Source organism: Triturus cristatus, chromosome 2_1, assembly GCF_964204655.1.
Source record: "Triturus cristatus chromosome 2_1, aTriCri1.1, whole genome shotgun sequence".
Lineage (NCBI taxonomy): Eukaryota > Metazoa > Chordata > Amphibia > Caudata > Salamandridae > Triturus > Triturus cristatus.
In genome coordinates this window covers 844429571-844442977 of record NC_140581.1, presented here as the reverse complement: position 1 = coordinate 844442977, position 13407 = coordinate 844429571, and the positions used below count along the sequence as shown (strand labels likewise).

General features: G+C 43.0%; 1 protein-coding gene across 1 annotated transcript in view; it reads left to right on the top strand.

The window, feature by feature from the left end:
• The window catches only part of SLC1A1 (solute carrier family 1 member 1), a 309344-nt gene that overhangs the window by 156980 nt on the left and 138957 nt on the right, over positions 1 to 13407 (top strand). Inside the window, exon 2 of the mRNA XM_085632941.1 lies at positions 11080 to 11220. Within this exon, the coding sequence (XP_085489067.1) occupies positions 11080 to 11220 (141 nt within the window). The remainder of the gene's footprint in view (positions 1 to 11079; positions 11221 to 13407) is intronic.

Sequence of the window (13407 nt, the reverse complement as noted above, 5' to 3'; positions counted from 1 at the left end):
GGGGCGGGGCTAGGTTTTCAACCTTGCCAAACTTTATATGCAAGAAATCCAAGTGCAAAGTAAAAAAATCTGAAGTATCTGTCCTATGGTTATGGCCCTAATAATAATAATAGGGGTAAGTTCAAAACCGTCTCTGAATTTTGCAATCAAAGCTTTGCATGCTGGAATTTTTAGAAACCCTTACTTATAATGAGAAAGGAGAACTACAAGTCCCAGCATGCAAAAGCATTACCAGCTAAAATCCATAACTGTCTGAAAGTCTAAAGCATTCCATGGAGCTGTCTGTCACATTTGGGTTAAACATGGTTTCCCATACAAAACAAGCGGTTTAAATGCACCAAACCCAAAAAAATTGTGTTGCCTTTAAAGTGTTTTTTGTTTGAGGGTAATCGTAAAATTTGCGGCAAGGGCAGGGATTTACATTCAAGTAAAAATGCTTAATTTAAATTGCTGATGAACTGACATTTACAGTCATTTAAAACAATGGCATGCTGAAACGCTGTACTGCCCTGAAGAATACGCCCCACACCATCTCCATTAGTTTTATGGTCGACTCTCAACTCCTACTGTGCAGGATCAAAGGGTAAATAAAACACGCTGCCGCCTCACCCCTGCTGGAAGAATTGCAGAGACGCAGGACAAGATTGCATGGTCAAGGTGAGAAGAGCTGCTGTTCTGGCGCTCCTGTGCGAACTCCGCTCAGGATTGAAAAATCAGAGCTGGTCGTGTTTAAAGTACTGCCGAGGCACGAGACCATGAAGCGCACCACCTGTGTCAAGGCAAGGCCCCCCCATGAGTACCGGTACTCTCCTTGTCTTAGGAAAAAGTCCGGTACTCAAGAGGCGATAATTAAAAAGTGCTGGTACTCCGTACCGGTGAGTACCGGCCCATTTAAAGCACTGAGTAACCTCTTTAATATATAACGTCTACTAGTAGCAAGGTGCCTAAATGCTTTTCGCTTCTTTTAATTTTGGCATGGAGATCTTTTTGCAAAATATAATTTTACTCATTTATAATGCTTTCTTTGCAGCCTTGAATCTCTCGAAGGTATGTTGCTACAAGGTAGTTGTGATCATGTTTCCATATCTTTCTTACCAGCTTTGACACCCAGACATTAATTTATCTATTTGCACAACCCAAGTATACAAGATGGTTGATGCAGCTCAGATCATACCGTGCAAGTGGTATCACAGTTACTGATGCAGAGTGTGTTAAAAGTTGCCTTATTCAACCTACCTGGACTGGCTATACCAGGCATCAGGCGTTTTCCCCAGAAGCTGGAATGGTGGGGTTTTGTTACTGGGGGCCGGTTTTGAAGCAGTGCTACAGTATCGGCCCACAGGGACAAAAGCAGCAAGCGATCATTTCCAGCCTCCAGGGGCCAGGCAGTGCTTCTCCAGGGGTTGGTCTGAGTAAATTGCCAGGGCTGCTTTGTGTTCCCAGTCGACCAGTTATCTAGTTGCAACTGTTGCCAATATTTTGTAATGCACCATAGTTCTGTACTAAGATGATGGGTCAGATTTACTAAATAATTTTATAGTCGTAACCCTTGAGGTCTACAAAATAACTGGGTTTGTAACAACAAAATGGTGCTGGGCCAGGAACTAAACCCCTTCTGCGTGTTGTTGAAGCGTTTTGGACTTACGAAAGGGGTTTGGGGAATCATTACGAATGACAATTAGGAGAGGGCGTAAAAGGGGTGCCCTTTCCTTACTGCCATTTGCAATCATACTATCAATGGTTTACAACCTCAGTTATGGTCGCAGCCCATTGAAAAGTTAACAATACCTCAAAGGCGTGGTAACTAACAGCTTGCCTTTTGGGAATCATATCGGGCTGCCTTGGGGTGAACAGGCAGTAACCTAGGGGAAAACTGCCTGCTTCCCTGGAAGTGCTCCTTAACAGGAATTTTCTTTTTCTAAAGGAGCACCTGTCCCTTTAATAGACATGATATGCCTTTGCAAAAAAGTGTTTCCCCTTTGGGAAAGCAAATGCAAGGATGTTGGTCTTCCGTCCATTGCAGGCCAACATCACTGCTTTCAAAGCCATTTGTAAAGGGTCACAAATTGTGACATGCAAAATTAATAATCATTAGTCAGGTCTTTTTGCAGTCCCTTGTAAATGTCAAATTTGTGAGGTTACCTTTTAGTCCATAAGTTGCATTCCAAATCGCACACCCATTCAGAAGCTACTCAGTATACAAACTGCACATCCTAGTTGGCAAATGATCTAAGTGCATCGGGCCCACAGTGATCGAATAAGGTTCGAGATGATAAATAGTTCTCCTCTGTAAATAACAAAAGGCGCTGTGCCTAATCAAGAAGACATTGTAGTTTCTGTTAGCGATAATTACATTATCTCAAAAAACCAGATGCCTCCTAATCAGCTGTCAGCTCCAGGTATTGATAGAAAGTGAGCAAATGCCTGTTCAGGTTGTGAACATCATGGTGTCAGTGATTAACAGCACTTTGGAGACAATGTAAGATGATTATTTGTTTAAAAGATGAGCATTGTATTCCCATCTGCCCCTGCTCTTTTTGTATAGCAAAGCCAATAGATTGTTGGAAAAACTCTAGGTAGATGCATTTTATCAGTAAGGGCTCTTTTAAATACCTACTCCTATTGTGGACACTCATGTGGTAGTTCAGAAAGACAACATCAGATGCCAGTCACAGCACATATTCAGGAGACAATGTGTTGTTCAGTTTGCTTGAACATATGTAGTAAACATAAGGAAATACAAAAGCAATGAAATAGCATATCTACACTTTGGTGAACAGAAGGAAGTCTGCTTTGGTTGGGTTGAATTTTAGGTGGGTGTTGGCTATCCATTACTGGCTGAGGTTGAGATGTGTTAGAGTCACTGAATTTGGTGACCAGTGCAGATTTTCATGATTCTTTAAAAGTTCTTGCAATCTAGCAATATATTCGGTTACTATGATTGGATAGAGGTGGTCCCACTGTTTTAGGAAACATGATTACTTCCATATGATTGGAAAGGTGCAGTATGTAGATCTTAACAACCATATCTGTTTGGTGTTCAACAAGAACAACTTTCACTCTGGATTTAGAACACACATCCTGGTTAAAAATCATATGTGGGGTGGCATTGTGCTGGGATTTGAGCATACTAATCTTAAAGCAAATATTTATGAATCACCTGTTTTGCCCCATTATGTTGAAGCTAGTTTTGATTCCTCCATGTCATGTTATAGGCAAACCTGCAGTGCTTTGTAATTCCAGGAGCTTGTCCCAAAACTTACTACCAGCTGGGTGTTATTTTCATAGAATTGAAAGAAAAGCTAAAGTCTGATATAACATTGTTCCATTGGTCAGGGATTGTAAGCCACGCCATGGGAAAATAAATAGAATCTGAGGGCTCTTTACCTCTCCTGAGAAATCATTCAGTACTTTCTCCAACAGCTTTAGTTGGATCCCTGGAAAATGTCAATGTACAGATTATAAATGTTAATTTGAAGCCTTTGACAGGAAACAGCTACAAAAGTAATTCAAAGACTATTTTTCATATTTATTAAAAGTCCAATTCATTTGTGCAGTTTGATTTTTAATAAATATGAAGAAAAAGTAACTCTCAGAAAGTTGTCCTTTCCCCAAAGTAGCTCCTGGGGGCTACTTTGCATTAGCTTGCCAGCAGCTCTCCAGTTAGTGTTTGACCTTAATGAGGTGAGACAACTGTTCCCAAAGCATATGACTTAGGCCTTGTGATAGGACCGACTGGGTGTGGGTCATTCCATCCCATCAGCCTAGGAAGGAGAGTTAGGGTGGACCCAATAATTTCGTTAACGTGGCTGGGCTGAGGGGAGGCCTTACCATTCACAGCTGAGTGAGTGTAAGGAAATACCTGAATAAGGGAAACCCATTGTTCTGAAGGCCAACACTTGGCAAGGCAGGTTGCAAGCTACCCACAGACTGATTTCAAGTGGATACAAGGTAGGGGATTGGTCATTCCCCTGGTCACATGTCTGGATGGAGGAAGGGATTCCCAATGCTAGACTTTAGGAGTTAGAGGCACTGTGGTATTGTTTGCAGTAGGACAAAGAGAAACTGCTGAAAAAGTGGGTAGGTGTGCCCATAGGAACTTTATTCCATTAGTTGGGGATGAGCCAGGAACCACCCACACCCACCCACTAGCTAGTGCCAACCATTAATGTGACATTCCAAGACATCCTCCTCAGAATATTTTCTAGACCTCCAGAAGATCAGAAGAGGACTAGACCTGCTGTTTGTGATCCCAGAGAAGCATTGAAAAAGTGGGCCTGCTTCCTTTTGTACCCAGGACAAAGTGGTGGACTTCAAGTGTCAGTTGGCTGGCCTCCTGTGTGGTTACAGGGACACAACAAGCTGGAAGAGGCCTTTTTCCTAAAGTGACCTATTGACCAGTACTAATTGGGCCTGGGCTGGATCTTGAAGGTGGCCTCTGCTGGGATGAGTTCTGACCACTAAGTGCGGTCCCTGAGGTCCTGGGAGCCTGAAAAGTGACCTTGAAGAGCTGTCCCAGAAATCCTTAAAGGTGAAAACTTAAAAATGTATGGACTTCCAAGACTTCTGGAGCCTTCAGGGTGACTTCACGGCAAAATATGTCAAATTTTGATGTACCACAGCAACAGCTTCAGAATTGCCCCTTTGAAGAATTTTGAGCTCCATAAAAAAGATTAACTCGGAAGGCAAAATCTGTGATGGGATGAACCCGTCAGCCGTTAAACTTGTCAGCCTGAAACTGCTCCCATGTCCTGGTTTACCGATTCCATAGACTATCATTGGCACTTAGTGCTTTTTGGCACTATTTTCAATTAAAATATTAAAAATGAAATCTCCTTCCCCAATTGCCCTTATAAGATTTTTGTTGTTTTGGTATCATATTTATTAAATGTTGCTCTATTTTTCTAATTCTGTCTGAGATTTTTATTGTTTGGGGTTTTGACTTAATTACTGTTTTTGTACTACATAAAAACTTTACACATTACCCTAAATTAAGCCTGTATGCTGTTGGCAATGGCTTCCAGAGGGTTGTGTTGAGATTAATCTAGTGACTTTGGGGTGAACCCTGACAAGTTAGTGTTGTAATTCCTTGAGGCAGGCAACTGCCCAACCCTAATACAGTAGGGCCTTACCAAGTAACCACTGAAAACTTTAGTCAAATCCTAGCTATATTCAGTGCTAGAACTTTTGTTGTTAATCCTTTTAACAGCCTTATGTTTCCTTTATGCAAATACAGGAACATTACTTTATTAGAAGTTTCTCTGCCAGCATATTTAAAACCAGATTTACAAAGGCATTTACAGTTGTCAGCCTATGTTTTTGACTAATAATGGCTTTAGTTACACCTCTCAGGAAGTCACTAAAAATACCTGGCAGACATAAATGATTTTACTACAGCCTGATGATACACTACATCTGTGTACAATTATGTGAAAGTAATCATCAAGCTGTGGGTGGGAAATGGAAGGATCAAGGGACAGTTTGCCTTGAAAGTTTGGGAACGCCCACAAACTTTTGAGGAACAGCAGTTATTTCATCCCATTTCCAGGCATATGCTTGGAAAACTGTGACTGGTGCAGCTTTTCTCGCATTGCACTGTGAATGTTTTTAAATTACCAAAAGCGGCTCATTTACACCTGTGCCTAGGAGTACAATCACAGCAGTGCTTAATTTGTAAAATATGAAGTGCAGGTGCTCAAATGTTTGTCAGATGCCACACCTACTTTCCCCAGCTCCACCCACGTCCTCTCCTGGCTCCGCCCACTTATTTTAGTAGCTCCACCCACATCCTCAACTAGGCACTGCTAAAAGTCAGATGTAATAACCGATCTGAATTTCAGCAAAGCAGCCTTCCTCATAGTAAGGTTTTGATAGGAGATTCCCCTGCCCTGTGATAATTTTGAAAAAGATTAAATCAAAAGTGCATTTCAAGCACAATTTTGGAATAAATTAGCTAAAATCACTAATGCATTGAAAAGGGACAATTTCAGTGCTCTATGTGCCCATTTGGAGAAAGGACAATACTGGGGTATGCCATTTTTAACAGAGGCTACGAGTTCAAGGATACAACTTTGACATAGCGTATGTGACAAAATAAACCAAAATGTTCTGAAAACACTCTAAACAAATAAACTGAATAAGGTTTAATTGCAATTGTGTTATATAACAGATGCAAAGAGAATAAGCAGTCTTCTTTCCACAACATAATTTAGGAAAACAACTGTTACCAAAATAACAACTCTATTTGAGTTTAAAGACATTTAAAGATTTTAATAAATATTTTGTAAACTTTGTTTTTATTCGCACCTGAGAGAGCACCTTTAACACTGGAAGGTGACCAAAACAGATAGCTTGCCAATTACCAGACTGGGGTTAGAACACCAAAAAGCTGCACTTGTTAAGCACATTATTTTTCATACGTACAGTCACCAACACACCCTCGGGGCACCTAAGTCTTATCATCACCATTGCTTCTCTTGCAAGCTTTCATACTCTATAAGTACTTAGTTGCAGCTTCAGTTTGCGAGAACAAAAAGGTATTTCCCTTATAGACACTCTCAGTGCTGACCCACATCCTTCCTTGCACTGACTACTAGGGCCCATGACACACTCCCTACATCACTATTGATTAAGCATGCTAGTTTGTGTGTCTTGCCTGGCTGTGCTGTGCACAGGTCTCATGTAACATTTTACTATTTTAATTTCCGTTTTTAAATGCAACTTTATGAATTTCTTAAGCACAATAATCTAGTTTGCATGATATCGGCCACACCCCTAATTGTGTATTTTCCGATCCAGTCGACCTCTGGGTATAGGAACATAGTAAGGATGTGGCCTAAGGGCTAGAGTAGTCGACCTCGAAGCTGGGGAACCGGGTTTGAGTCTCGGCAATGACACTCAACAGCCAGTGATTCTGAGCAGATCACTTAATCTCCCCGTGCCTAACAAAAAAAAATAATGTGTCTGTTTGTAATGCAATTGGTGCTCATGTAAGGTGCTCTGATACCTCTGGGTCAAGTTCGCACTATATAAAACAAAAAAATAAGAATCCCCAATGCTTTACTGTGCACACTTTCCACCAGCCGAAAGCAGATGGAAATAAGCTTTACTCGACCTAAAAACAGTTACTTGTTGCTACACCAACCAGTTCAGCACAAACGCAAAGCTGCCACAAATCATGCCCTTTGGAGATTTTGGAAAGAATCACATTAGTTCCAAGTGCTTTATTGTAATTGGTATTTAATGATCATTTTTGGGGGTCAAGGGTTGACTGCGCTCTGCAAAAACAATACAGGACCCGCATTCAGCACGTGTGAAAAAAATATGGTGCAATGAAGTTGTATCTGTGCTTTTAACATTTATTTTCTTGTTCTAACCACATTTTTGTTCTGAACTGACACTTTTTGTTTTCGCTTTGGTTTAGTTATGACACTACATGTCCTGTTATAGAAATGTCATTTCTTTCGCACCTCACTTTTGTTTTCCTTCTCTGTCATGCCCTCCATCACACACGCATTTAGATGTGACACTTGTTAGGTGAAAAAACACTGACACAGACAGACATCCAAGGCTCTTAAAGGAGGGTTTAAATCTAAAATTGCTCAACGGGCTAAAAGGATTCTTAAACATATCTATACATTTTGGCAAGGCGTCATTTAACCTGGCTGGTGCGAATATTCCCACGTCCATGAACACTAATAATGACTCGACGAACAAGCAACAATTGTGAAAACACAAAGGCCTTCTAGGGGTAGAACATGGAAGTACTCCCACATATAAAAGCTTTATAGCTCCTGGCAAAAACAAGAGGTGGGCTATTCCTACGGATTTACTTCTGCAGCATTCGCACCGTTAAGATCTATTCAAAATTAATGACACAGTCTTCCTACAGACATAATGGAGACATAACGATGCATCAACGTTATTAAATTATCAAGCCTTGAAAAACATCCTAACGACCGTCGACTAATGCCACAACCATGCTCCCCCCCAAAAATGCAGCGTTGCTTTGGCATGGGCCACCGCCACCCATCCACGGCATATTATTGCAATTTTGACATCGTGGCATGGCGGCTACGCTACCTCGCCTCTACTAGTTACATAACTTCATCAGTACTGCACTGCAGGTCTGCCATGCTTGCTTAAATTTGGTTCTGGTTCGTTCGTGGTGGGCCCAGTGAGCGGCCCGGAAACACACTGACTGCACGCCACTCACACTGCTCTACTCATAACTGATTAGGCCTGGCCTGCCAGCCTGCCTCACCTGGTGCTGTTGCCATCGGGCGATCGGGTGAGGTCGCGCTGGTTAGCTTGAATGGCCATTGGGGATTTGGTGGTGGGGTGTGCCCGTGTGGGTATGCTGGGCGTGGCCGCGTTTCAATGCGCGCAATCTGAAAAGATCTGCGCACGCTGCCCCTGCGCACAGCGCCTACTGCGCACAGCCCCAACTTCCGCAGGTCCAAAATCCAGCTAAAAATCAGTGTCCCCGTCCCACCTTCAACACTGTGATTGAACTAAGGGGCCACAGCTGCCACGCCATTAATAAGATTGAGATTCCTTCATGAATCTCCATTCTCTTCTTGTCTCAGCCAGGGCAGGTGGCTCGCTCATCACAGCTTCGCGCTGGGAGTGAGACTGAGTCACTCGGGAGTGCTTACGAGAAGTTGAAAAACATAACATTCTGTGCCATATCAAAAATAAAAATCAATGAAGTGCGTGCAGCAATCCATGTAGAGTAGACCCGGCCCTGATAAGCACCGGCAAGCACCGGCACAAATTAAGCACTGAATCACAGGTGTGAATGTTCTACTTTTCTTTGTGAAACAGGCCCTCAGTTTATTAATAGAGAATATATGCCACTGTGCATCTGAGTTCTATACCTAGTACCACCTCCTGGATTAAGCCATGGCTACTCAACTGGGCTAGTGCTTGAGGGCCAGTAAAATCACAGTTAACTATAGTGCCTACCAAACATATTTTCCAGTAACCACTAAATGTTCCAGGACCCAGAGAATATGACTTTCACAAAGGTATTCCGCGACCTTTCTACGCCCACTAAGAAGGGAAGTTGGCATTGGGACTCCATTATTAATATTTCTAATACTTTATGTGACACTTGTGTAGTGCCTTTTCAGGCTCAGATGTTTGCATAAGCTACACCAGTGCTCATTCCTCAAGAAAAGTGAAAGGGATCTTAGTCGGAGCTCAATCAGGAGCTGATTACCAACCTAAAGCCTTCCTCATAAACTAGTGTCTACTCACACGATCCTCAGTTGACAGGTTGGCAGCGATCGATTGTAAAGGGTATTGCTGAAAAAAATATAAACATAGGTCGCACATATGAAACAGCTGTTGTACAGCAGCATAGACTGTACAATCTTGGATGAACCATTCAACAATACCAGTTAGATACAAATGCTAAAATGTGTATAGCCTTCTAAAATTAACCCAGTGTATGGCACTTATAGATTTAATGTTTTTATTAAAAGTAAAACAAGACCTGTTGAAGTTCCAGAGTGCTGCATAGTAGTTCTATCAATCAATCGGTATTTATAAAGCGCTGCTTATTATCCAGGCGGGTATCCAGGCGCTAATGAGTGGTATTTGGGTCTGATACAATACAGTTGCATTCAAATGTATGCATGCAGCAGATGTGATAGTGATAGCCAAATACCAACAGTTCAAAGTGTCAAGAACTGTGCAAGAATTTTCAGAGCGCCAAGCAAAATAGGATTTAAATCAATATATTATGAATATCTAAAAGGTCTATCCAATGTTTTCCAGTATTGCCCAACAGGAGACTTACTAAGGTGGACTAGAGCCAAATGGGGGTCTCCCCTGCTTTCCCCTGACTAAAGCTCTCGCCTTGGCCATTGCCCCTCCAGGGCTACAGCTTACCATGACTGTAGCACTGACAGAAGGTGCCACGTATTTCCATTGGCTGGGTATATGCAAAGGGCTCTTCCTATGACAGACAATGAATGTGGTAGGGAAGTTAGACAACAAAGCCGCAGTGCTCAGATGTTCAGATTAGACTTTCCACAACACAACAGGCAGTGACTGCATTACTTTGGAGCTGGTAGGGCCAGGACACTGCCCAAGCCTGCCATCTGCTGAAGGGCAGACTTTTTGGTAACAATGAAGTGGTACCCTTGTTCCCTTATCCAGGTGATGGCCTAAATAAAAGGAAAACTGCTTCCCTGTTGCCAGGAGAGGAAAGGCGCTAAAACAATCAAAAATTAGCATCACACCTGAACGCTATTCTTGTGGGACAACCACAAGAATAGCAAGTAATGCCATCACATCAGTAACTGCAAATTTAAATTGACAAAAAAGGCTATCCAATCGTGACCAGAAATGAAGCCTACTTTTATAAGTATACAGGTATGGATTACAGTGGTGTCTGTGAAAGACAACTAAGTTATTTGCAACGTGTAAGGAAAATGGTTTTATTATATGCTGTGGTTGTGTGACTCCACCATGTACTAAAGTCACAATTCCGTATCAGGTACAGTCAGATTTGTTTGTAAAACCTTAGCTCAGTCCTGGGTAGCTGTGGCTAAAAGCAATCAAACTTTATCAAAAGAACAGGTGTAAAGCATTAAGAAGCCTAAAAACAGTTGAATAAGAAGAAAAAGCAATACAATGCAAATCTGACACCAATTTATAATAAATAAGCTGTATTTGTATCTTTAAATAGACACCTCAATAATTCTGTAACCTGGATTAATTCTGGCACTACCAGGACTTCCCGATGTCCTTGGTTTTGATAATTCTGCTGGAAATGAATTATTGGCCAGAAACTAGGACTCTGAAAATGGGCCCTGTCCTTTATGAGCAGATGTGTTGTCTAAAATGACTGTACTCGGTCCTTCCTTTATATACAGGGACCCCAAATGTTTGTATATATGGCTTCGATTGCAAGACCTAGATTTCACTTTTCCTGCTGTGGTTGTATCTTCTAAGTTTCTTTAGATCAGCATTTTCTAGCTCAGCTGTGCGTGTTGACAGGTACATTTTTTGCAGCCGTTGCTCCAGTTTTGTCCAAGGAGTAAAGAGTGTGCTCTTTTCTCTCCGCAGGTATTGGGCTCGGAGTCCTGGTGCGAGAGTACGCCAAGCTGTCGAATCTGGACAAGTTCTACTTCGCCTTTCCTGGGGAGCTTCTGATGAGGATGTTGAAGCTCATCATCTTGCCGCTGATAGTGTCCAGCATGATCGCAGGTACTGTACCGCTGGAGTCTGAACCAGGGCCGGCTTTAGGGCAGTGCGACTGGTGTGGCCGCACTGGGCGCTGACCTGTCGAGGGGGGCGCTGTGACCTCAGGGGGGCGCTGTATTTAGCAATATCTTATGATATGAGAGATGAGGGGCACTTTTGCAGGTGGTAGTGAGAGAATCCGAGAAGGCGGTCAAGGGATGTGGGGGCGCCAAAAGGGATTGTCGCACCGGGCGCCAACAGCGCTAAAGCCGGGCCTGGTCTGAACCCCAGGCTTTAGCACTGGTTGACAGCTTACGTGGGTCAGGTGAGCTGAGTCCAATCAGATCGCTGTGGCACCCTTTTTCGGAATCCCCTGAATAAGTCCCAGCATCTAAACGACCTCCTTGTCACGTGCCTCTGACCATCCAAGGTGTGCTGCACCTCTGTGTGAAGTTTCCCCCTTTTTGGCGGCAAATCACTCACGTTTATTCATTGAATGCGCTTCGCACATTTGAGTGTACAATACATAAGATACCACAAACAAATGAAAATGTACACAGTCGACAGGTAATTATAGTTCACAGACAAATGGTTAAGATAAAATAAAGGGAAATACATGTGACAGGCTAGCAGCAATTTAGGTAGATTGGGGAAAGAGATTAAAAAAACAGAAAAGCAAAAAGGAGTCATTAGAAGATACCAGGTAAAATAGGCTAACAGGAAGATTGGTTACAGTCGGTCAGCAGTCACCTGGCGTACATTGGAGAGAAGGCATAAGAGATAGAATCACCAGACCAACCCTTTGAAAAGTTGAAGATGGGGAATGGCTCTACAGAGGCGTCGTGTCCAGTGATGAAAAGCGATCATTGACAGTTTGGCTAAAACCAGAAGCTGTATTACATAAAGTGCCGCAGGGATACAACTGATGTTTGCGCCTGCTTTGAGCACCCCGGGGCACTTTGGTATTACAGAAGGGGCAGCAGACGCTTGTGTGGCCCCTTCTGTAATGCCAATAGCACTGGTGAACCTAAAGCGCCAGCGCTATGTGCAGGGGTGTTTCCTCATTTGGATGGGGGGGGTGCCCCATGCAAATAGGGAATCCCTTTGCCTCTGTGCCTGCGCAGTATTACAGACTCAGGAGCAGAGGCAAAGAAGCCCTTAGGAGGCGCACTGAGAGTGCGCCATCTAAAAGGTGGCGCAGTGTCAGTGCGCCCCCTGATGGTAGCCCTGTGGAGGGGGTAAAGGGGCCCCATGGACCCACCAGACATCCCCTTGCAGACGGCTGCAGTCACTGACTGCACCCACCTGCAAGGGGATTGCTAATCCCCATCAAAAGCGCAGGCAGGTTGCCGCCTGCACTGTGAAAACCAGAGGTGGCTGTAAAGCAGCCGCTCTGTTTTTCACAGGAATGCGTTGTCCCCAGGGCAGCACAAGTTCACATCTGCCCTGGGTGCTGCACATTCATGGTAATAGGGCGCCTTTTCACTGTTTGTGCCCGGCGCAGCTTTTTAAATGAAAATGTGCATTTACCATAGTACGGCCCCTGGATAGGATCTCTAAAGTCCTCAGAATTGATTCAAATTGTTTCTGTCCACAGACTCCAAGTGCCAAGATGGCAGAGTACGCATGATAATATATTCATAATCAGTGAGTTGCCATCTTTAATTTCTCATTATATTTTAGCTACAGATGAGTTGTAGAATCCCTTGTGCATGTTGCTAGAGATGCAAAAATATCATACATTTGTCACTGACCATTTATTTCAAGGACTAGGGCTCACACGTTTTTCATTCACCGTTTTCCTGTAGACACTGCATAAAGGTGACAGAGAGAACAGAGACCAGTCTAGTATTCTCGAGGTAAACAAAACTCAGGCAATCTATTTGTGATGGAGGCTAAAGTCTGGCAGACTGATTGGCTTGTTTGTATGTATTGTTAAGTCCTGGATGGTGCATGTTAGGAAAAACAAGTTCTTGTACATGCTGAAATCCAGGGGAGTAGCCAAGAAAACAAGCATTTGAAATGCAATCGGTCTCGTCTTTGGGACTTTATATGTATTTAGCTTTGCAGCACATTAGTCTGGGTGCTGAAGCATCTACTGTTCTTTAACATGGAGGGAAAGTAAGCACCAAACTGCGTGACACACCAGGTATGGGAACACATGTAGAGAAATAGTGCCTTTCAGCGGGAAATGGTATAGTCCAAAGCTCT